General features: G+C 40.1%; 3 protein-coding genes and 1 non-coding gene across 11 annotated transcripts in view; 2 read left to right on the top strand and 2 right to left on the bottom strand.

Moving 5' to 3' along the window:
* Positions 1 to 334: 334 nt before the first annotated feature.
* On the bottom strand, positions 335 to 406 carry trnap-agg (transfer RNA proline (anticodon AGG)). The gene has a single exon. It is a non-coding gene; the product is annotated as a tRNA-Pro (tRNA).
* Positions 407 to 903: 497 nt separating this feature from the next.
* On the top strand, positions 904 to 12,061 carry fam114a1 (family with sequence similarity 114 member A1). Its single transcript, XM_018695747.2, has 13 exons — positions 904 to 1,052; positions 2,578 to 2,913; positions 3,081 to 3,165; positions 3,303 to 3,547; positions 3,756 to 3,890; positions 4,102 to 4,254; positions 4,349 to 4,496; positions 6,671 to 6,756; positions 8,037 to 8,252; positions 8,391 to 8,530; positions 8,624 to 8,696; positions 9,962 to 10,015; positions 10,538 to 12,061. Exons 2-13 carry the CDS (start codon positions 2,584 to 2,586, stop codon positions 10,661 to 10,663), a joined length of 1,791 nt encoding a protein of 596 aa, XP_018551263.1. The 5' UTR covers positions 904 to 1,052; positions 2,578 to 2,583; the 3' UTR covers positions 10,664 to 12,061.
* LOC108896564 (uncharacterized) lies at positions 10,250 to 18,961 on the bottom strand. Of its 2 annotated transcripts, none has more exons than XM_018695748.2 (10): positions 18,644 to 18,961; positions 17,857 to 18,147; positions 16,073 to 16,372; positions 14,839 to 14,949; positions 14,676 to 14,726; positions 14,002 to 14,037; positions 13,875 to 13,913; positions 13,745 to 13,777; positions 13,603 to 13,650; positions 10,250 to 12,224 (listed from the first exon to the last, which is right to left on the bottom strand). In XM_018695748.2, exons 1-10 carry the CDS (start codon positions 18,729 to 18,731, stop codon positions 12,136 to 12,138), a joined length of 1,086 nt encoding a protein of 361 aa, XP_018551264.1. In that variant the 5' UTR covers positions 18,732 to 18,961; the 3' UTR covers positions 10,250 to 12,135. The 2 variants fall into 2 exon arrangements, with proteins under 2 accessions (XP_018551264.1, XP_050926611.1); XM_051070654.1 differs by having other exon boundaries at positions 10,250 to 10,659.
* klhl5 (kelch-like family member 5) overlaps positions 12,231 to 19,595 on the top strand; it is a 55,995-nt gene continuing 48,630 nt past the window's right edge. For 2 of the 7 annotated variants that reach the window (XM_018695746.2, XM_018695744.2), the window contains exons 1-2: positions 12,231 to 12,797; positions 12,974 to 13,022. In XM_018695746.2, the coding sequence (XP_018551262.1) occupies positions 12,989 to 13,022 (34 nt within the window). In that variant the 5' untranslated portion in view covers positions 12,231 to 12,797; positions 12,974 to 12,988. Of the gene's footprint in view, positions 13,023 to 16,115; positions 16,256 to 18,958; positions 19,082 to 19,595 lie in introns of those variants that run through there. The other 5 variants (XM_051070646.1, XM_051070644.1, XM_018695745.2 and 2 more) reach the window with 3 other exon arrangements.

Here is a 19,595-nt window from a genome sequence, read left to right as displayed (position 1 = left end):
CCAGTTTTGTCAACTCAAATGTTAAGCTTTTATATTTTCCTCAGTTTTATATTATTTTAAAATTGAATATATTTTGTCTTTGCGCCTTCAACTTAAGTTTATTTATCATATTTATACTATTTTACATATACATTTTCCATAGAAATACATGCATACACTTTACCAATTAGAGTAATTGGTACAACAGCAAATACAGGATAGAAGTTAGTTTGATTATTTTGAAAGACATGACATAGTTTTTGTGTATTTACACCGCAGTATCAGGCGCTACGTGTCATATAGCACTAATTTAGCTTAATTAATCGGTGCACTTTGTCAAACGCTACAAAAAATCGGGCTCGTCCGGGATTTGAACCCGGGACCTCTCGCACCCTAAGCGAGAATCATACCCCTAGACCAACGAGCCACCATGTCGTTAATCGTGAAGACAGCATTATATAAATATAACTACACGAAATACTGTGCGATTTTCGACAGTTTTTTGAATACTCATACACTATGAACTGTTGTTGAGCTTTTTGACTCGGCATTCAACGATTCTGAGACATAGTTACTGTATTTCCTATTCAAACATCAGTGACTAGGCGAAACAAGATGATTCACTGCTGCTCACTTTCGTTTTCGCTCAAATTCTCCTGATCGACCAGGATCAAGCATGGTCTGACACGTCTGCATATACCGTTTCAAGGTGAAGGGCATTACGCATTAGTGCCGATATAAATCTGGTACAGTTTTACGTTGTTACAAGGCGTTAAATTGTAAAATAGAGAAACGATATCACATTAAACGGAAAACTGAAACTATGTCTGTTTGTGAAACATTTATTCTAATTGTAAAGTAGACTTCTAGTCGCTGGTGTTATCATCTCTGTCACAGGCTTAAATGAGCTGGCTGACCTGTGTTGGTTTACCCACTTTCCAGGTCCAGCAGACAGCAGACGTCCCTGCGGCAGGGAGTCATCTTGTCGCTTGTTACTCTTCGGTGCAGTCACCTACCGGCCTGCCGACGTGGCGGGGCGGAAGAGGAGCTGCTGGCTGGCTGGCACCAAACGGGTGAGCTGCACCGTCACTTTCATAAAAAACAAAACTGTCTTTGAGCTTTTTTAAGTTTCCTTTGACTGCAACAACTGAGAGACGCAAATCTGCAACTAAGCCGGAGATGAAGTTTTCAATAATATGCTGCAGCGTTGAGAACCTGTTTGTGTTACTCGTTAAAATGATAATAATCCTGCGAATAATAGCCTAATTGTCATTTCGCTTTGAAATAGAACAGTGGTCTTTGTTGCCTTTCTGCTTGACATTGTTGTGTGTGTTGTCATGCTGTAGTTGTGTGCTTAAACGGTGTTAAAAGAAGCAGAGGAGGCTTTGACATACGTGGAAAACGATCATATTGATGAAATGATTAATTTAACCTGGTTGGAAAATACTTTACTGCGTAGACCACATGTTGATCGCCACAGACTGTCAGGACAGTCAGTGTATTAAGTGCAACATTTTAAGTATTAGTCTTATTGCGCCAGATCAAACGAATATATTGTCACGTTATATTGAATGTAACTTATTTATTACTAGACTGACGTAATTTTCTCCTTTTCTGGGCAAATGTATATTTCTATTGTTAACCCGTTTATTCCACCATTTTGGGCATACAGTGTGTTGGAGATAACAGACAATTTGCTGCCAGGAAAAAGCTTTAACTAAACTCAACAGTGATTGAAAACAAGAGGATGACAGTTATCATGAAAGCACGTACAGCAAATGACCAGTAGATGGTGACATTGAATATGAAATGAGGACCAGTGCCTCAGCTTAGTTGAGTATTTCCATGGTTTCTTTGACTCACAGCAGTTTCAATGTGCAAAAGTTTAATTTTGGTCCCATCAATCTCACATATAGCAAAAAACGTATGCCAATCAAGTTGATCAGAGCATCGCAAAAATGTACATTAAACACTGAATCTGAATAATTTTTAAATGTTATAATAACACAGTCATCGTTAAATGGTGCTGTCAAACAGTCACTGCAGTAGTAATTCATTGCATCATTTTTCTCTTCTTTATTTACCACCAACATCAGATGTTTCAAATAGTTGGAACTGTTGTAATCTTTGACTATGCAGTGTAATGCCTGAAGGCTTAAAACTGTAAACTACAATTTACATAAAAACAACAAGAACTTAAGTAAAGAAAATAAAACACATGTCTTGCAGCAGTGATGAGGTAACTGACAGTGTGTTGCAGTGATGGTCACCTGAGTAATCCTCATAGAGTAAACACAAGGAACTGATTTATTGATCTTTATTTGAACTTTGTGCTGATATGAGCTGCCTGCAGTTTGTAACATGTGATTTAGTGTTTTGCAGTGTTTGTGTGAGAACTGCAGTCATCTCTTTGCTTTAAGAACTTTGCACATTAGAAAGTAGAGCTGATAGTCAGGTGATTAATCGAATAGTTGACTGACAAAGAATAAATCTCAGACAATTTTCATAATCAATTATCAAGAAAAAAAACCAACATTCTCTGACTCCAATACAAATATACAAATGAAAATGAAAATGAAACATCTCTCTCTCTTCCAGATCACCATGTCCCAGGCTGCCCCCTCTGACATGGACCTTTCTGTGGACACCGCACTTCCACCTGGCCAACCCTCCGATGCTGACGCCGGCTCTTGTCAGGATGTTGAAGCAGCCCTCACACGGCCCTCCGCTCCTCTGCAGCCTACTTTGATCCCTGACAGTGTCAACCCCCCACAGTCCACAGAGGAGACGACCACAGAGGACACCGCCCCCGAGGCTGACGCTTCAGAGGGTCACACTGACCAACCGGAGCCTCCTGCTGAGGGTCAGGTGATTGAATGTGACCAACCAGTGAGCCTGGAGCCGGACGCAGAGGCTGCAGAGGAGGATGTGGAGGTTTGTAGCACACAGTTTTTCCACTTGTTGTTGAGTTTTCTCATACTCTAATCTTCAATTCTGAATTTTTAACTGTGAGTATCTCCTACCTGCTTTTACAGTGCACACAAGAGTAATGTTTTCTGACTGATATAGTTGTGTGTGTGTGTGTGTGTGTGTGTGCGCAGAGGTCACTTCAGGAGAGAGAAAAAGGCTGGGGAGGTTGGAGTTCATGGGGAAAATCTCTTCTGAGCAGTGCCACCTCCACAGTGGGTACGTCTCCTGCTCTCATCCCTGCTCCCTCGCATCTCATATTTCCTTATCACTCCATTTTTTTTCCCCCTCTCTTTCACTTTCCTTTCTCCCACTTCTCTGTGAGTCTATAACTTTGCGCATGTGTCTGTGCACAGGTCAGAGCCTGACCTCGGTTAAAGTGAAGGCAGGAGAGGCGCTGCGTCTCCACAGGACCTCAGTGGGAGAGGAGGCACGAGAGGAGGAGGGGGAGGAGGGAGCAGAGGTGAAGAGAGAGGGAGGAGGAGGAGGAGGAGAGAGCGGAGAGGCTGACTTGTCCAGCTCGGGGGAGTCTTCCTCTGCGAGTGCAGCAGCTTCCAGCAGAGGTGTTTTCTCTACAATCACACATGCTGTGCAGAACACAGTGAGTGAACATGACTGTGACTTCTCAGGGCATCAATTAGCCTTATTATGTACATTTTGACTTTTTTTTTTTTTTTTTTTTTTAATCGCTTCTAAGTTCCTCAGCAGTTTCATGAACCTTTACTGATGAGAACTGGATTCCATAGTTTATGTACTAATTCAGGTGATATGCTTTTTTCTGTGTGTCCCTTTATTTGTGTCTCTCAAAGGGTAAGTCAGTGATCCATGGAGGTCTGGATGCCTTGGAGTTCATTGGAAAAAAGACCATGACTGTTCTTGCCGAGAGTGACCCGGGTTTCAAAAAGACCAAGACCCTGATGCAGAAGACTGCATCTCTGAGTCAGGTATGCAGTCTTTCACACACCGAGCTCAGCGCAGTGTCAGAAAACCAACACGTCTCCTCCTGTCAGATGAATAATATAAAACTTGATGCCCGTCTGTCAGCGTGGATAGAATACATTGGTGCTTTTCAGTGGAAATCCACATTCTGTAATTTCTCTAAATGACAGCTGTGCCGCTGCGCAGGATCAAGCTTTTTGCTGTGATTTTTTTCAGATGTTGAAGGAAGCCAAGGAGAAGGAACGGGCACGTCTGAACAACCAGCCAATCAGCGCACCCACAGCTCACTACGGTATTCTGTTTGACGACTACCAGGGCTTGTCACACCTCGAGGCCCTGGAGATTTTGTCCAATGAGAGCGAGGCCAAGGTGAGGCGCAAGTGTGAGGAATGTAGAGTACTGTGCAGAGACACGGTCTGTTTAAAAATAGTGTACATTAAGTTCTGCGTGTATCTGCTCTTAGGTTCAAGCGTTCCTGTCTTCCTTGGTGGAAGAGGAGCAGGAGGAGGTGAAGAAGGAGCTGATTTTAATCAAAGAGATTTTCATCAAGCGAGAGGAAGAGGAGGAGGAAGGAGAGGAAGAAGGAGAAGGAGGACAGACGAAGGATAACGGTGATCTAAGTTCCCAATTACACTGTTCTACCCCCTTGTGTGAGTGACCCAGACCAACCAACTAGACCTGCTGGAGGTAGAGGCACTCCCTGAACACTGACCCAGGATCAGTTGGCCTTATTCCCATTCACTGTTTGAGCTCTTGCAGAGGGACATGAATTCTGACACTGCATCATCAGTTCAGGATCAGAACTGATATTTCACTTTGGTTGAATTTTCCATTCAGTCTTTTCCCGTATCAGGGCTTTAGCATGCTGCTAGCTGACGTTATGGTGTAATCACATGCATCAGTTGTGAGCAGAGAGTCTTTTGAAATGTCCTCCATGTGGTGCATCCAGGCAGAGAGTTAAGTTTGTGCAGTTTGAAAAATGCAGGTGTTTATATGCAGAACTATGCAGAGGCATTTCAACTAAATTTAGGATGCTTTCAAAAATACTGTGATTAGTTTTATCATTTAACTTCATGCAAAGTGCAAAACAGCACCAGTTCTCCTCAGTACATCTGCGCACAGGTATTTTTTCAAGGCACTCTGCAGGCAGGTTGCTCCGAGCATTGTGGAGAACTTTCCACAGTTTTTCTCTCTCTTCATGTGATCCCAGACTGATTCCATGATGTTGATGCTTTGCTGGGGCCAGACCATCTTGTTGCAGGACTCCTTGTTCTGCTTGTCTCTAAGACAGTTCTTTATGACTCTGGCTGTGCGTCTGAAGTGGTTGTCATGCTGCAGAATTAATTTTCAGGCGCCTCCTGTGATTGATAAGAGTCTAAACATCTAAAATTTCTAAACATTTGCACAATACTGCATATAAACTTTACTTAATCAGGTAATTCTATTCACCAAATGGAATTGTTTTAAAAATTGAAAGTTGGCTATAGGATGAAGCATTAAAAATGTGAAGTTTAAAGACATTTAAAGTTTTAAAATCCTCTATAAGAAGTCTAACTTTTGCTTGCCTAAGCCAGAGAAACAAAAACAATTCTTCAGTACTTTAGGGACAGAAAATTATTATCCGGGGGTGGTTAATTTATAAACTGCAATACCCTGCCCCAACAAGTCAAAATGATATATTTATAGCAAACATGACAAAATGGTGAATATTTTAGCCACTCTCAATTTTTGAATACAGAGCTGCTAAATAAAATATTACTGTGAACCAGAGAAAATAACATACATATCTCATTTTACATGTCACTCTCCAATCCGTTGCATTACACAGTGATACTTTATGTTGCTCCCTTCAAGTTAAATCACCTTTTTGGTTGTCATCTTCCACAGCAAGGTCAAAAACAGGAACAGAGCAACAGACCTGCAGCAGCCAGCAGGGATTCAGTTTCTGAGACGCTTCAGTAGAGGAGCTGGGTGTCAACACACAATCTTATTTTCCTAGTGCGGGGAAAAATCCCACTCTAAGTCTCGGATCATACACAAATTATTTTTCTTGTTGCGGTGGAGAAGCTTGGATCCCTATGGGAGGCAGTGTTAGAGGCGTTTTGTTCCTGTTCTCCTGCAACTGCTAAAGAAACAGAAAATGTTCTACCAAAGTGAAATTCAGGGTTCCCATTTCATTTAAAGTTCTGGTTTCCATCAAATCTCACCAGCCACTTGTCACTTTGCATTTTAAAAGCTATATGTAAACTTTAACTGCGTGACAGGTGCCTCGGGCGATGTCACAGCAGTGCAAAGCAGGCAGGTGTCCCTTTACCTGGAGGGTTTAGCACAGTACCTGATCCTGAGTTGGTGTTCAGAGGGCCACTGGCACATTCACATTACATCACTGATTGAAAAACAACAACAACAACAACAACAGAAACAATCTATCGGATCAAGACATTAAACCTGCATGTGTGCTGTACACATTAAGCTCCAACTGTAATTTAGATGCAGGAGTTTGCATTAATTTAGCATGAAAACAAGAATCAGAAGTTCACCAAATGTCTGTTGTGCTGTTGGCTGAAGGTGCACAGAAATACCATCATTACAAACTCAGCATGGGGGGAAATGAAAGCATCACTGGCATGTGGTAGAAATCATTTTGCACTTTATGCACCTATGGCTTTAACATAATGTGTGTGTGAATAGACCTGACATGACATGTGTTTTCTGTGTGTGTGTGTGTGTGTGTGTGTGTGTGCGGGCGCGTGCATGTGTGTGTGTGTTTGTGTGTTTCTCTCAGCTGCTGATGGTGAGGAGTTTGTGAGCGTTCTCACTGAGCTGCTGTTTGAGCTTCATGTTGCTGCCACGCCTGACAAACTCAACAAGGTGACTCTCTCACACACATATAAAACATCAGTAATAGACACACACAGACACATTGGTTTTCCAACAACTGTGAAGATATTCATTGGCTTTTTATGAGTTTATGATTAACATGGTATCAGCTGCATAGGCAGAAAGACAAAAACAAGACAAAAAGGCTCCTGCACACTGAATAGATGTCAAAAATTATCTCTATATTACACTTTATCTAGTAATATTCACATAGACTGATTCAGCCCATTGGTGAATCCCAGGTGAAGCCCACCAATTACATCAATACTGTCCACATCTAATTATTTATATTGAAACTCAGTGCAATCAAATACTTAACCCCCTCAGAGAAAGATCATCTGAATATATTGAAGTAGCTATTAAATATGATTAACATCGTAGGCTCCATCTTACTAAGAGGATTTAAAAACATACTGTGTGGCACAACAGGGATATAAACACGGGTGACAAATTAAAAGAAATTCAACATTAAGTGTCTTAGTAAAGTATCAAGCCACCACAAGCTTCCAGAGCAGCTTCAGTGCCTCTTGAGAGTAAATTCTCCAAGTGCCTGAGCTCGACTGTCGGATGAGCACCAGTTCTCTGTAAGATTTTCCTTACATATCATTTTTATACTCATCAAGACAATCAGTGACCATTGGAGTGCATGCAGTGTTTTCTCCTGTCTGAGCCCCAGTGCAAATCCATCAAAATGGAAACACATCACACAAACTCTGTATTCACCTGCTGGTTCTGATTAATCAGCTTGTTTAAAATTATCTGTTTACACATTCATTTATTTATTAAATACTCTAAAAAGCTATAATAGTGGAATAGTGGAATAGTTAGGCTATTGCTCAGCTAATCTACAGATATTTAGGATATTAGTGACTGAAGTAGATGACGTTCAAGATAATATAGTCATTCATTTATCATCTCAGACAAACATAGTAACCTGTCAGAGCACATCATCTTCTTTTCAGCCCAGAAACAGCTGCAAAATGTCCTCATTTCTGTGAAGTCTTCTTCAACTTTCTCCCCGTGTTAAAAAAATTAGTTGATAGATGTATAGAAATCCACACACACACACAGCACTTTAACATCCCCACTCTCCTGCTGCAGTCTTAGAAGTAATATAAAAGTTATCACCTTTGAAGTCCTACTGCATAATCAAATTCACATATATAGAACCTACATTAGCATATAATCGTGTATATGCATATAATTAGCATACATCAGGATGGCGATCTCTCACCATGCAGAGCTGATGGGTGGTAATTATGCATCTCCAGGCTCGGATGAGGGCCCATGATTGGGTGAGCGAGGTGGAACAGCCTGTCACTACGGAGACAGTTGGCAGGGAAACGGAGGACCAGCCGGGAGGAGAGGCCTCGCCTGGAGAGGATGAAAAGGAGGAGAAGGAAAAGAAAGATGGAGAAGAGCAGGAGGAGACGAAGGGGGGAGAAGGGGAGAAGAAGGAGGAAGAGAACGACCCCAGATCTGTGGAGGTGAGGTCAACCCAGCAGTGTGTTCTGTGACTTTTCCTTTTATGATTTAAATTTAAGCAGACTGCTCTCCCGCTGTCACAGCCTGATATATGACATATGTGTGTGTCCGTGTGTGTGTCTTCATCGCCCACTCTCCAGGCTGTCTACCTGTCATCAGTGGGCAGTCTGGCAGAAGTGACGGCTCGCAGTATCGAGCAGCTCCACAAGGTGGCAGAGCTCATTCTCCACGGCCAGGACCTGGAGAAACCAGCCAGAGACCAGGCACACATCCTCACCAGGTGTGTGTGTGTTTACATATATGTGTGGGTGTGTATGAGGAGCTGAACATGGAAAGGAGCAAGTTTTGATCAAATGTATTTTTTAAATTCCAGATTGACATGTGCCATGTGTAAGGAGGTGGAGTGTTTGGCCAAGAAGTTCTCTGATACGCTGCTTCTTGTTGGGGTGAGTGAGAGGGACTGTGCTTGTGTGTGGAAACTACAGGTGTCTATGTTTTTGTAATGTAAACAAACCCCAGGGAATCCAAAATCAACAACTGGTTAGTCTGTCTCTCAGTACTTTTCACCTTGCCAGCCCTGTCTGAGGCTCCCAGTCCTAAGCCCATTTGTCTCTGCAGTGATACTCAACTCTTTTTTTCTTCCTGTGAAATATTAGATTATTTTTCATGACTCACCTCAGCTCAGGGGCGTATACCGTCATTTATTCCCTCAAATGTGTAACTACCATCACGCAGCTCATGGGTCATAGCAACTGGCATTACAACATTTCAGAAGTCAGTCCGCAAAAACCCTGGAACATGGTTGAGGTCTAATTAATGAGTTAATGAGGTGGAGGGTGGAGGCCGACTCTACAGCTCCATGTGTATTTCTCCATGTTTTCTAAGATATGTCCACTTTTGAATGATCCAAACAAATCTGAAGGATTTTATCTAAAAATGTAACTGCACCCCACCCACATATTTTGTGTTTCCTCAGGAAAAACGTGACATTATAGAAGCTAAAGACGACTCTTAACTGTTGTTTTACTTACTGATTTTAAAAGATAAAGACCAAGTAATGCATTTGTCAGGGACTGTAGATTAATATACATTTGGTACACTGGGGATTATTAACTCAAAATAAACAACAGTACACATGTTTGTGGTAATGAGGGTAGTAAAAGTTTCTGTGTTCGAGTTGGAGCATCCTTTTAGAAGATGGCCATCTATGAATACTAACAAAAATACAGCCTCTCTTTGAAGACACACATATATACAGTATGATGTGTTTTCACCCACTGTGAAGAGAATTAAATGAAAAAGAGTCTTTCAGTGAGTCAGCTGCTGTTTGCCAAATTGTTTTTCACATTTCATCCTGTGTTACTTGAGCACTGTGTTGGGCGACAGCATACTCTTCCATGATAATGAGGGAAAATGTCAAAGTAGAAGGGTGTTCTCCTCCATCTTCCAGCAATATGCAACTAAGGAAAATGTCACTCAGTGAAACAGTGTGGCTCATTTCGGTGTTTTGGAATATAATGGAGGAATAAGCTACTTTATATCACACTTGTTAGTTGTTTTTTTTCCCCCTGGCATTTGTCAACCATAAGGAAAATCTAAAACATTTCCTGCCTTATCATTAATGTTCGTCCTTGTGTTTTTCCTATGTAAGTATTTAGTTTTCCACACTGCTGCTTCCTGTCTCTCATCTCTCGATTTATCTCTCTCTCAGGGCCAGAGGAAAGCAGAGGAGTTGAATCCACTGGTAGATAGTGTGATGCTAGAGGTGAGATACACTGATTTTTTTTTCCTCAGACGATCTTAATTATAATCAGTTTGTGATTAATGAAATTAATGAGGCAGCAGTCTCCGTCTGATGATGACTGTTAGAGACGAGATGATAATTACTGTGAATGGTGTGGTAATTGATCACGTTTGATTTGTTAATGGGGAACGAGCTGAGACCTGCACAAGACATATTTATTTAGAAATAACAAAGGAGAAAAAATCACACTTAAAATAGATTTTGAACACTGGGAATACACTTTATTTCAAGTAAAATCAGTATTTTAATGTTATTCTATTGCCTGTACTCCCACTGTTGGGCTGACAACATGTACAATATATTTAGGCTGCACATAATAAATTATGAAATTATTTCAGCTGCAAACAACTTAATTGTTTTCATTTTTAAATTCCCAGCAGTTCTTAAATATATTAAACAATGCTTTTTTCATGTGGGAAATGATGATGATGATGATGATGATGACGGCGATGATGATAATGATGATGGGTTTCTTGCCCGCAGGGCTCCAACAGTACCAACTACATCCAGAATGCATTTCAGCTGCTGCTTCCCGTCCTGCAGATCTCCCACATCCAGAGCCAACACTGCCGACCCGCCTCAGAACCAGCACCACAGACACAACACTAACACACACACACACACACACACACACACACACGCTACCTGCTCACCCGCTTGTCTTAATATATCTATTGTTGTACAGTGAGGTATAGAAATTAGATTAAACCAGATTAAGTGCTTATATTTCCATTAAGTGCCACAGCAACAGGCAGAAGAGGTTGTTTATATATGCAGAACATAATCTTGAAGATAACAGTCTAATTAACAGATACATGTAGAAATGACTCATGCAGATTGTATGTGCGGTTTTTCCACCTTGTGTCTCTGAATGTTATTTCGTCTCTTGATATTTTTGCTTTGAGGAACCAAACAGTGCACAGAGCTGATTCAGGCTCAGCTGTGACTCACTCTGCCTGACAAAACAAAGATCTCCGAAATACTGAACCAAAAACAAAACATAACTGGTTGTGTTGAAGGAACTCTACATTAATGTATATTAAGCTTTCTTTGCACTCTTTATGGTTCATTGTTATTTTAACAGAAATAATTTTTCTGTTTTGCTGAATCTTGTTAATCTGGTTTGAGACAAAATGCCAGTATTCGTGATGATTCACCATGGTTTTTGCTTGTTTTGTTTTTTAACATTAAATTATATGAAGCAACACCATCTTATTAGTTCACTCTCATCCAGTTTTATTTGAAAGAAAAAAATGATCTTAAACCTTTGGACTAGAAAATATTTAGTTCTCCTCCTCTCCTCTTGCGTATACTGAAGATGTAGTGTTGCTGAATCCATCTCTAACTTTGTTAATTGTGCTGCTATACATAGAAGAAGAGTGTGACACTTAGGGAAAAATCAAATGAGCATATTTCCCATGTTAAAGAAGGCATCAGCCAAAACATGTAGCTGTGTCTTTAATTATCTCTCGCCCTTTTAAATAAAGGCTTCTAATATTATTTTACAAGATTTATACACTCCTTCATCACCAGAGGTAAATATATCAGCCATTCTCCACTTTATTTTTTCCCTTTGACCACCTGTGGAGTTTCTGCAGCAAACCCAAGGCACTCGCAGTGAATCTGTCTTTTAATATTCAGTGTTAAATTGGCTCTCAGCTTCCAGCCCACAGTTATTCAGACCTCTGTAAGATGAAATACTCTCTTCTCCTTCTCCCCTTTTAGACATACACTGATACAGGCAAGAAAGCTATTAAGCAAAGAAAATATTAGTCAATCTTGTCATAATGTTTTGGCTCCTTTCAGCTATAGCCAGATAGGGTAAGGCTGTTTATCAGCCGTACTTCTGCCTCAAAATTATTTGTAATACGATCTGGAAAAATGTTTGGGAGCTGAATCATTTATTTAACTCTGGACAGTTTACTAATGTGTTAAGACTGCCCTCTAATAAAACACCCTAAGACTGTTTGAGGATGAGATGTTGAAAATAAATACGTTTTAACCATCTTCACAAGTCTCAGATGTATCTTCGTTTTCAAGATAAAAAGGTGGCTGGTGGGTGAAGCTGTCATTTTTATTTTTCACTTCAAGTCTATTTCTGTGCTCTTCTCCCCCAGCGGCTCCTCTGTGAAGGCAGAGGTAGACGGATGGACACGATGATGTAGATTTGCTAAAGACAGAAGAGGTAATAAACACTCTGTGTGTTAGACAATGTTGAAAAGGGCAAGGATGAGGTTTATCTTAACTCTCAGCTTGAAGTACATTGGACTGGCTGACTGGCTAACCTTCTTATAAACACCAAATATTAAGTATCATCTAAAAGTGAGGACGAAAGTTCTAAATGAAAAGTATAAGAAGTGGAAAGTAACTACATCTACTCACATTTCACAGGCAAATATTGTACTTTTTTACTCCAGTGCATTTTAAAATGTTACCTTTACCTGCTGTAACAATACAGAGATCTTCACACACTGATGCATCAATAATCATAATTCAGTAATATCATATACAGTATTTAATTCTGAAATGGGTCAATCCTCACGATGAGTAAGGTTACTTTTGGTACTCTGAGTGTATTTTAATGCTAATACTGTTGGAGAAGGTAAGAGGTGGACTAGCACTAGGACCCAGGAAAAGGGGCAGAGCTTATAAAAGGGGAGGAGCTCACCTGTGCTCTCTTCCTGCTTTAAAGCACACCTAAGAGACAACAGCTGAGACTGGCATTTGTTTGGTGTTTGATCTGGTAGGTTCCATTTAAACATGATTAACAGCTTTAGATTAAGACTTGAAGTGTAGAACTAAGGAGGGTTGCATGTGGCTCACAGTATTAACTTAAACTGACTATCTGCGACTGCTTAAGCATGATAGTGATTTTATTGCCCTCAGTGCACCATTAATCTGTGGTCCTTCATAATGTAGGTTCCAGTCACCTGCATGTCACCTGACTGGAGGGTTCCAGTACAGCAAGGTAGGTCTTGGTTTATTTATTTTTACACTTCTTTTTTTATTTTAATGTGATTTTGTTTAATTTGGTGTGAAACCACTGAAAAAAACCTGCTGTTTTCCCCAGGTGTATCATTAAATTGTGGTGTAGTTTTTTCACTATGTTAAATGTTTGGACAGTAGAGCAGCCATATTGAATGCATGCTTCATTGTGTGGTTTGAGTCACCCCAGCTTGCTACGTGTAGGTCATTTTGGAGTGGAGTGGCCTGCATTTAAGCCATGGCTCGAAACCTTCTCGCAGCTATTTAATCAAAAGAGAAAAGTATCTTTAAATTTAAAGTGTTGTAAATAAAATCTTTATTTTTGTTTATTGCACTTTACTCCAAATCCAGTGTATCTGAGTATTGTTTGGTTGAGGCTGAATGCAAGATTTTTTTGGTCACCTAGACTTCTACTCTTACTCTTTTTGACCTCCTTAGTTAAAAAAAAAAAAAAAGTACTGAGTACTTCTTCCAACACTGGACAATCTTCTCATTGTGGTCTTCAATGGAAACAGAAATACACTCCAAATAGCCTCTTATGATTGTTCTAGTAGTGAGCTTACCAGTATAGCAGAGGTCGACATTTCCATCTAGCAGTGTTTCTATGTCCTCTGAAAAAAGTACATGAAGACTGTACATACAAGGCTACAAATACTTTTATGTGCATGTGATCAGATTTATTTCTTTGAGTGTGTGATTCCCTACCTTGAGTATCAACTTCTTCAATGGGTGACAGTTCTGTCCATTGGAGAAAAAAAAAAAAAGCAAAAGACTGAAACAACAGACCAATCCAATGAATTTCTTCCCAACCATATGTATATGTTTAAGAACTGACCTGACCAAGGCCGGGACCCATAGAAGTGAAGGACTGTCCCTATCAGAAAATAACAGGTTGTTAGAATCAATTTCCACTCAATGTTGCATTGATGAGGATTATTGTGCAATTTACCAAAGTTAGTTACCCTTAGGAGTTATGAATTCTGTGTGCCTCTCTTCACCTAGTTGAAACATTGTCAGAAGCAGACAGTAAATCATTATTAAACATCATATAAAGAGATTTTCCCTTTAATTCTAAGAAAATTTAACATAATTCTGACATAAGTAGCTTAATAATTCTCCTCTCAGAAACAGACTCAGGGGTGCAAACACGACTCAACTGTAAAATTTAGTTTATCTTCATAATGGTCTGATGAGCACAAAATTCTCTGGGACAGTGATACGCAGTTATATGTCTGCTTTAAGCTCTCAGGAATATGTTTTTAGATTGAATGTTTATGAAAACAAACAGAAGGAGGTTTGTGGTTTTATTCCAGAAGCCAAAAAACTCCACTGCAGTAGAAGAAGATTTGCCTTGTTCATAGATTCAAATGCACTTGATGAAATTGACCTTTATGTTTGGGATATTGTTGGATATAATATTTCACATTTTTTATGTGTGTGCTTGGATTGTTTATGTGTATTTGTGCTTGTCTCAAATTGACCCTTGAAGAGCAAACTGAATGTATGATAATAGAGTGTGAGAATAAAATAAGACCACACAGATACAGAGAGATGTGACACACACCGTTAAAAAGAGTTAAATGAGGAAAAATGTGTGGTAGAAATGAAAGTTCAGAGGATGCGGATTTGAATTTACCGTTTAACTGTTGACCAGTGAGGCTGTACACAGGGCTCAGCGTGGGCTTTTCTGACAAAGAAAATAAACATTTTAAGGTCAACTTCCAAAGATCAAACTCACCCAAAGAGCATGCACTGCCTGTTTGTTTCTGTGTGTGTGTGTGTGTGTGTGTGTCTCTTACTGTGTGGCTGTTTCCCAAAGTAGATTTGCCCGAGTACTGTTGTAACTATAACCAGGAACACCACACACAGCAGAGCCAACCAGAGCACCCTGAATATACACTGCCACTCATCTGAAGAGGGATTAAAGCAGACAGAGTTTGGTGCTGCAACAGCTATTTTCATCACTGATAATTATCTATGCTATTTGTTTCGAATGTATTCTATACAGTGTCTGCAATCTGTGAACCAGTCTTACAATTACCTAGAGCATTATTTTACAGTTCAGAAATAGAGAGGAGATGAGGGGAGAGAAAGGGGTACAACGTGAAACATGGCTCTCTTGGCTGGGAATCAAAGCATTGATGTTGTGGTTATGTGGCCTTAATAATCAAGCCACTGGATGCCCTTCAAATGATTTGTTCTGTCTGGACCCAGACCCAAAAATATTGATCTACAGTAATGTTAAACAGGGAACAAGATAAAATCCTCACATTTGAGAGGCTTGAACCAGCAAATGTTTGGCCATGACTATAACAATCAATTGATTACCAAAATCATTAATCAAGTAATTGGATGTTAAAATGGTTCTCCTTGTGAGATCTGAAAATGATGAAAACAGAAAGGGATGAGCAAGAGCATTGGTGAGCAAGAGAAACAATGTGAAAATGTACTTTACAAAAAGAGATATACAAGAGACAGTACTGAGAGGGAAGAGAAAAACTATAAGGAGGTGAAGAAGACATACTCACAAATAAGAGCAGGGAAAGGGAGTATATGGAAAAGTTGTGGAGATGGGGCAGAAAAATCAGAGTGAGATGGATTTCCAGCTTTCATTATGCACTCTGGAAAATATGACTTAGTCGTAGCTTTAAGCATGGGGGAGTGTTGGAGAGCCGAATAGAAAGAACACAAAGCCAAAATCAATACAGCCTTGGAGATACAGTAGATCAAGATGTAGTGTAACTCTCGGAAAGTGTGACTGATCATTCGGTGCAGAAAGAAAAAGAAACGAAGCCAAAACTGGAGCCAAGAGAAGAGGAATTGAGAGAAATTTGTTCTATTGAAAAAAATGACTCCATTGTGGACTGAGGGAGAGGATGGGTTTGAATGAGATTGAATCACTTTCACCCAAATGAAAACTGAGTAGCCAATTTCCTTGTCCCTTATTGTCTCCTCTCCTCTCCAATCTCAAACTGAAGCCAAGCTGACCACATGGGGAACAAAGAGGCACTGCTCGCTCATCCTGACACCAACCTTTCTGTGTCCGTTTCCATGGCAGCTTTTCCTTTGCTGTTGCGGTCGAAACCGTTTGATTGGCGAGCCAAAGGAGACAGCGGCTTTGATTGGCTGACTCCGAGGTGGGCAGGACGGGGAGACAGCAGTAGAATGCCTTTTGTCCTTCATCATCCTTCCTCTTATCCTTATCTTCCTCTTCAGGTGGGTGCAGGTCTAAGGAGCTGTAATTACTGTGGCCATACAAGGTGAGATTCAGGGTCTTTGCGTTGTCGAGCCGAAGCTCCACTGATACTTCCAGATGTACCGTTAGAGCTGTAGCTGGATAGGTTAAAAAAAAAAAAAATGGTAATGGATCAAATTATTTTTCAAATATAGGCCGGTCGAGGCATTGATAAATCTTATAAGATAAAGAGTACGGTCTAGACCTGAGATAACTATATAAATAAAATCTGACTTGACTTGAAATAATCTCCCATTGTTCACTCTCTTTCTACAGCAATTTCAGTCTAGTCACGGGGTATATTAAATGTTACTATGAGGTAATGCCACATGTAGTTTGATTCCTGTGGTTAAAGAACATATAGGCCAAGTCGTCTGGTACCGTGTTTGTACAATCAGAATTACTCACTAATATATATCACTACTGGATATCTGAAAAAAAGTACATACAGAATAATTTGGTTCCCCTCCTCAATGTATATTACGCTCTTGTTTCCTGTACCTTGGTAATGTGTTTGTAGGCCTCAGTAAGTATCTTCTTGGTACCCTGTGTGTTCAGAATAACCTGCAGGCTGTCACCTAGAGGCACAAATAGATGCCTAAAATAATAAATGCATGTTAATGCTAAGCTAGTATAATGTCTACCATGTTCATTGTCTTAGTTTAGCAGTTTAGCATGCTACCATTTGCTAATTAGCACAAGGAATGGGATTCAATAGCATTTTATTGAATTAAAAACCACTTTTAAAATCAAAATCTAGGTTTAGTTTAGTAAGTAGCCTTAGACGTAACTAAGGCTCAAATAACTAAAACTCAAAGGTGGAGTAAGATTTTGTAGAGATCCTACACCTTCCAGCAGCAGCCTAATCAATGTCGGCAAACTGTAACTACCACCTGAAACAAACTGAAGCATGAAATATGTAGTGTTAATGAAATGTATGTTATTTACAATTAACATCCTGTAGCCCTATTGTATTTGACCAGCTACATCAATCTAGATACTAAACGTCTTGATTCAGAACTATGAAGCTGATGAGATGTTGATGTTGGCAAGATACAAGACAAAGCTTGAGATTCATATATGGATGTCCTTAGCTGTGTGTTCACATGTGGTTGTACAGTGGTGTTGCAGAGTAACAGTGCATCTTTTCACTCAGACCTATCTTTGGCTGAATACAGACTCAAACTGCAGACAGCCAAGTGACTACAGACGTGTCAGCTTCAGCCGATCTAATCTGCTGCTGGCGATTATCGTACAGGAGTGAAGTATTTTGCAGGCCAGCAGCTGTACTCCGAATGAAAACAGCGGTCAGTCAGTGGAAATGTAAACCAAAGCACTGGACAAATTGAACTTTTGATCTGACAATGGTGGTAGATTAAAAGTTGTCAGCACAGTTTTTACAGATAACATGATTGTCTGTTCAAAATTTCAGGTCAATTCATCCAATATTTGTTGAGATATTTTAGACTTCAGTCTTCAGTAGTGAGCTGGCCAAATTACAGATGTTGCCATCTGTTAAACCAAGACCCTAGCGTGACTAAAAACTACCACAACTTCTCTTTAATGGTTAGCTGTGCAATACCTGAAGATGAAATGTTGCTGTGTAATTCTGCCATGTCCGTATCTGCTTGACACATGAACCAGCTCTTTTCTGAATCATCACTCCTGGAGTCTGATGCAGGGTCTGTTATGTTGCTTTCACTCTCTTGTGTGCAGGCCTGCTCCCTTTTTACCCATTCTGCAGTCCAAGGAGGGTTGCACTCGTCCGTTCTCTTAATTTCAGCATCCCTGATCTTCCCACTCTCCCCCCTCTTCACCTGATTCCCTTGCTCGCAGGGTCGGTAGGGCAGACAGAGGAAGTTAACTTTTGATACTAAAAGGATAGAGAGAACAAACAAAACACAAAATTCAGAACGATTTCTCAGCAGGAGCAGGCTTAATGTGGGGAAACAGCAAAAGGCCCTCAAGTCAGAAATCAGAACAAGATCTCAAAATGGAAATTGTTGCCTCTAGTTTATATCTGACAGGAAGAGACAGACAGGGGAAGGCAGAGGAGGAGAGACAAAAAGAAAAACTATTGAAGGCAAACACGTGCAAGAGTACAAAGACTAAAGCGTGTTGCTCTCAAAAAGAGAACGAGCTTTTCAAGGCAGGACAACACAGAGACATTTTCAAAGCTGCTGTCAGTCAGTGTTGTATGGAGCTATATTTCTGAATAAAAAAAAAAAAAAAAAAAAAAAAAAAAAAAAAAAAAATCAAAGTGACTTCAGATCATAAGTTGAAATAGAAGCTATATTTGGGTCTGATTTCATAGACAAAAAACACACACATAAACACAGACGGAGTGGCTGAACCACCATCTGACCCACCTCTGTATAACGAGAAGAATTCTGGGAGGCAGATGATGAAGGCCAGGATCACGAGGATGAGAAGTTTAGCCAGTGCTGCTCTTGTCATGGTTCCACCATAAGATCACACACACACACACAGACCGACACGCGGTTCTTCACAACAACACGAGCACGAGTTGTGGCTTGTGGTGGTATCTCCTTCCTTCTCTTGACCAGACACATTCACACTGATCCGTCCTCCGTTCCTGACCATCAGAGTAGCCTTTGGTGTAGTTTACAGAGCCCTGAGACTATTATCATGATGCAGTGTAGAGGCAGACGACAATGCAACGAGGCACACTCGCACAATATGAGGCAAGGCAACACTTCACTTCCTATTACACTTCCTGTCATTTTCTCAGAAAGAGTGAGAAATGGAGAGTTGCAAAAACAACAAAGAGTTTCTATCAGCAGAATGTAAGTAGAATGGCTTTCCTGTCGGTTCAAGTGTTGATATAAAAGATGGTGTGTGAGTCCTCTCTTCAGAGGAGATGAGCAGACTTTATTAGACTTTATTTATGACTTTAGGTCCTGTGTGAACCACAACACAAACACAGAGGATCATGTGTTGTTTATATGTGGACTGTTTCTGTAAGGACTGATACGGTCGTGTCTCTTTCTGTCTGTGTCAAACAGAGAAACCTGTACGTTACAAAAAGATGAAAACTAGGATCGTGTATGGTAGACTGTAGCCACTGTATCAGAGAGACAAACTTCCCATATTCTTGATTTTAAAATTTTTTTTTATTATGACTCATTACTTCTTAAGGCTTCTCAAAGTCATGAAATACTAAATAATATACTTGACATACTAACTTAGAAAGATCAGTATTTTAATTTTGAAGTACTAAGTCATAATTATAAGAAAATTTTTCATAATTTTAAGTTAATAAGTCCATTTTCTATTATAACTTTCATAATTATAAGACAC

This window comes from Lates calcarifer, linkage group LG5 (genome assembly GCF_001640805.2).
Source record: "Lates calcarifer isolate ASB-BC8 linkage group LG5, TLL_Latcal_v3, whole genome shotgun sequence".
Lineage (NCBI taxonomy): Eukaryota > Metazoa > Chordata > Actinopteri > Centropomidae > Lates > Lates calcarifer.
The sequence above is the reverse complement of the archived record's forward strand: the minus strand, read 5'-3'. Positions and strand labels throughout refer to the sequence as shown.

What these genes read in the sequence shown, in the direction of transcription:
- fam114a1 (XM_018695747.2), top strand. Translation starts at nt 2,584, where the DNA reads ATGTCCCAGGCTGCCCCCTCTGACATGGACCTTTCTGTGGACACCGCA. An exon ending in AGGACAGACGAAGGATAACG is followed by an intron (nt 4,497 to 6,670) that starts GTGATCTAAGTT and finishes TGTTTCTCTCAG; the next exon opens with CTGCTGATGGTGAGGAGTTT. An exon ending in ATACGCTGCTTCTTGTTGGG is followed by an intron (nt 8,697 to 9,961) that starts GTGAGTGAGAGG and finishes TCTCTCTCTCAG; the next exon opens with GGCCAGAGGAAAGCAGAGGA.
- LOC108896564 (XM_018695748.2), bottom strand. Translation starts at nt 18,731, where the DNA reads ATGACAAGAGCAGCACTGGCTAAACTTCTCATCCTCGTGATCCTGGCC. An exon ending in TGAAGAAGTTGATACTCAAG is followed by an intron (nt 13,651 to 13,744) that starts GTAGGGAATCAC and finishes TACTTTTTTCAG; the next exon opens with AGGACATAGAAACACTGCTA. An exon ending in TGTCGACCTCTGCTATACTG is followed by an intron (nt 12,225 to 13,602) that starts GTAAGCTCACTA and finishes TTCTGTCTTTAG; the next exon opens with CAAATCTACATCATCGTGTC.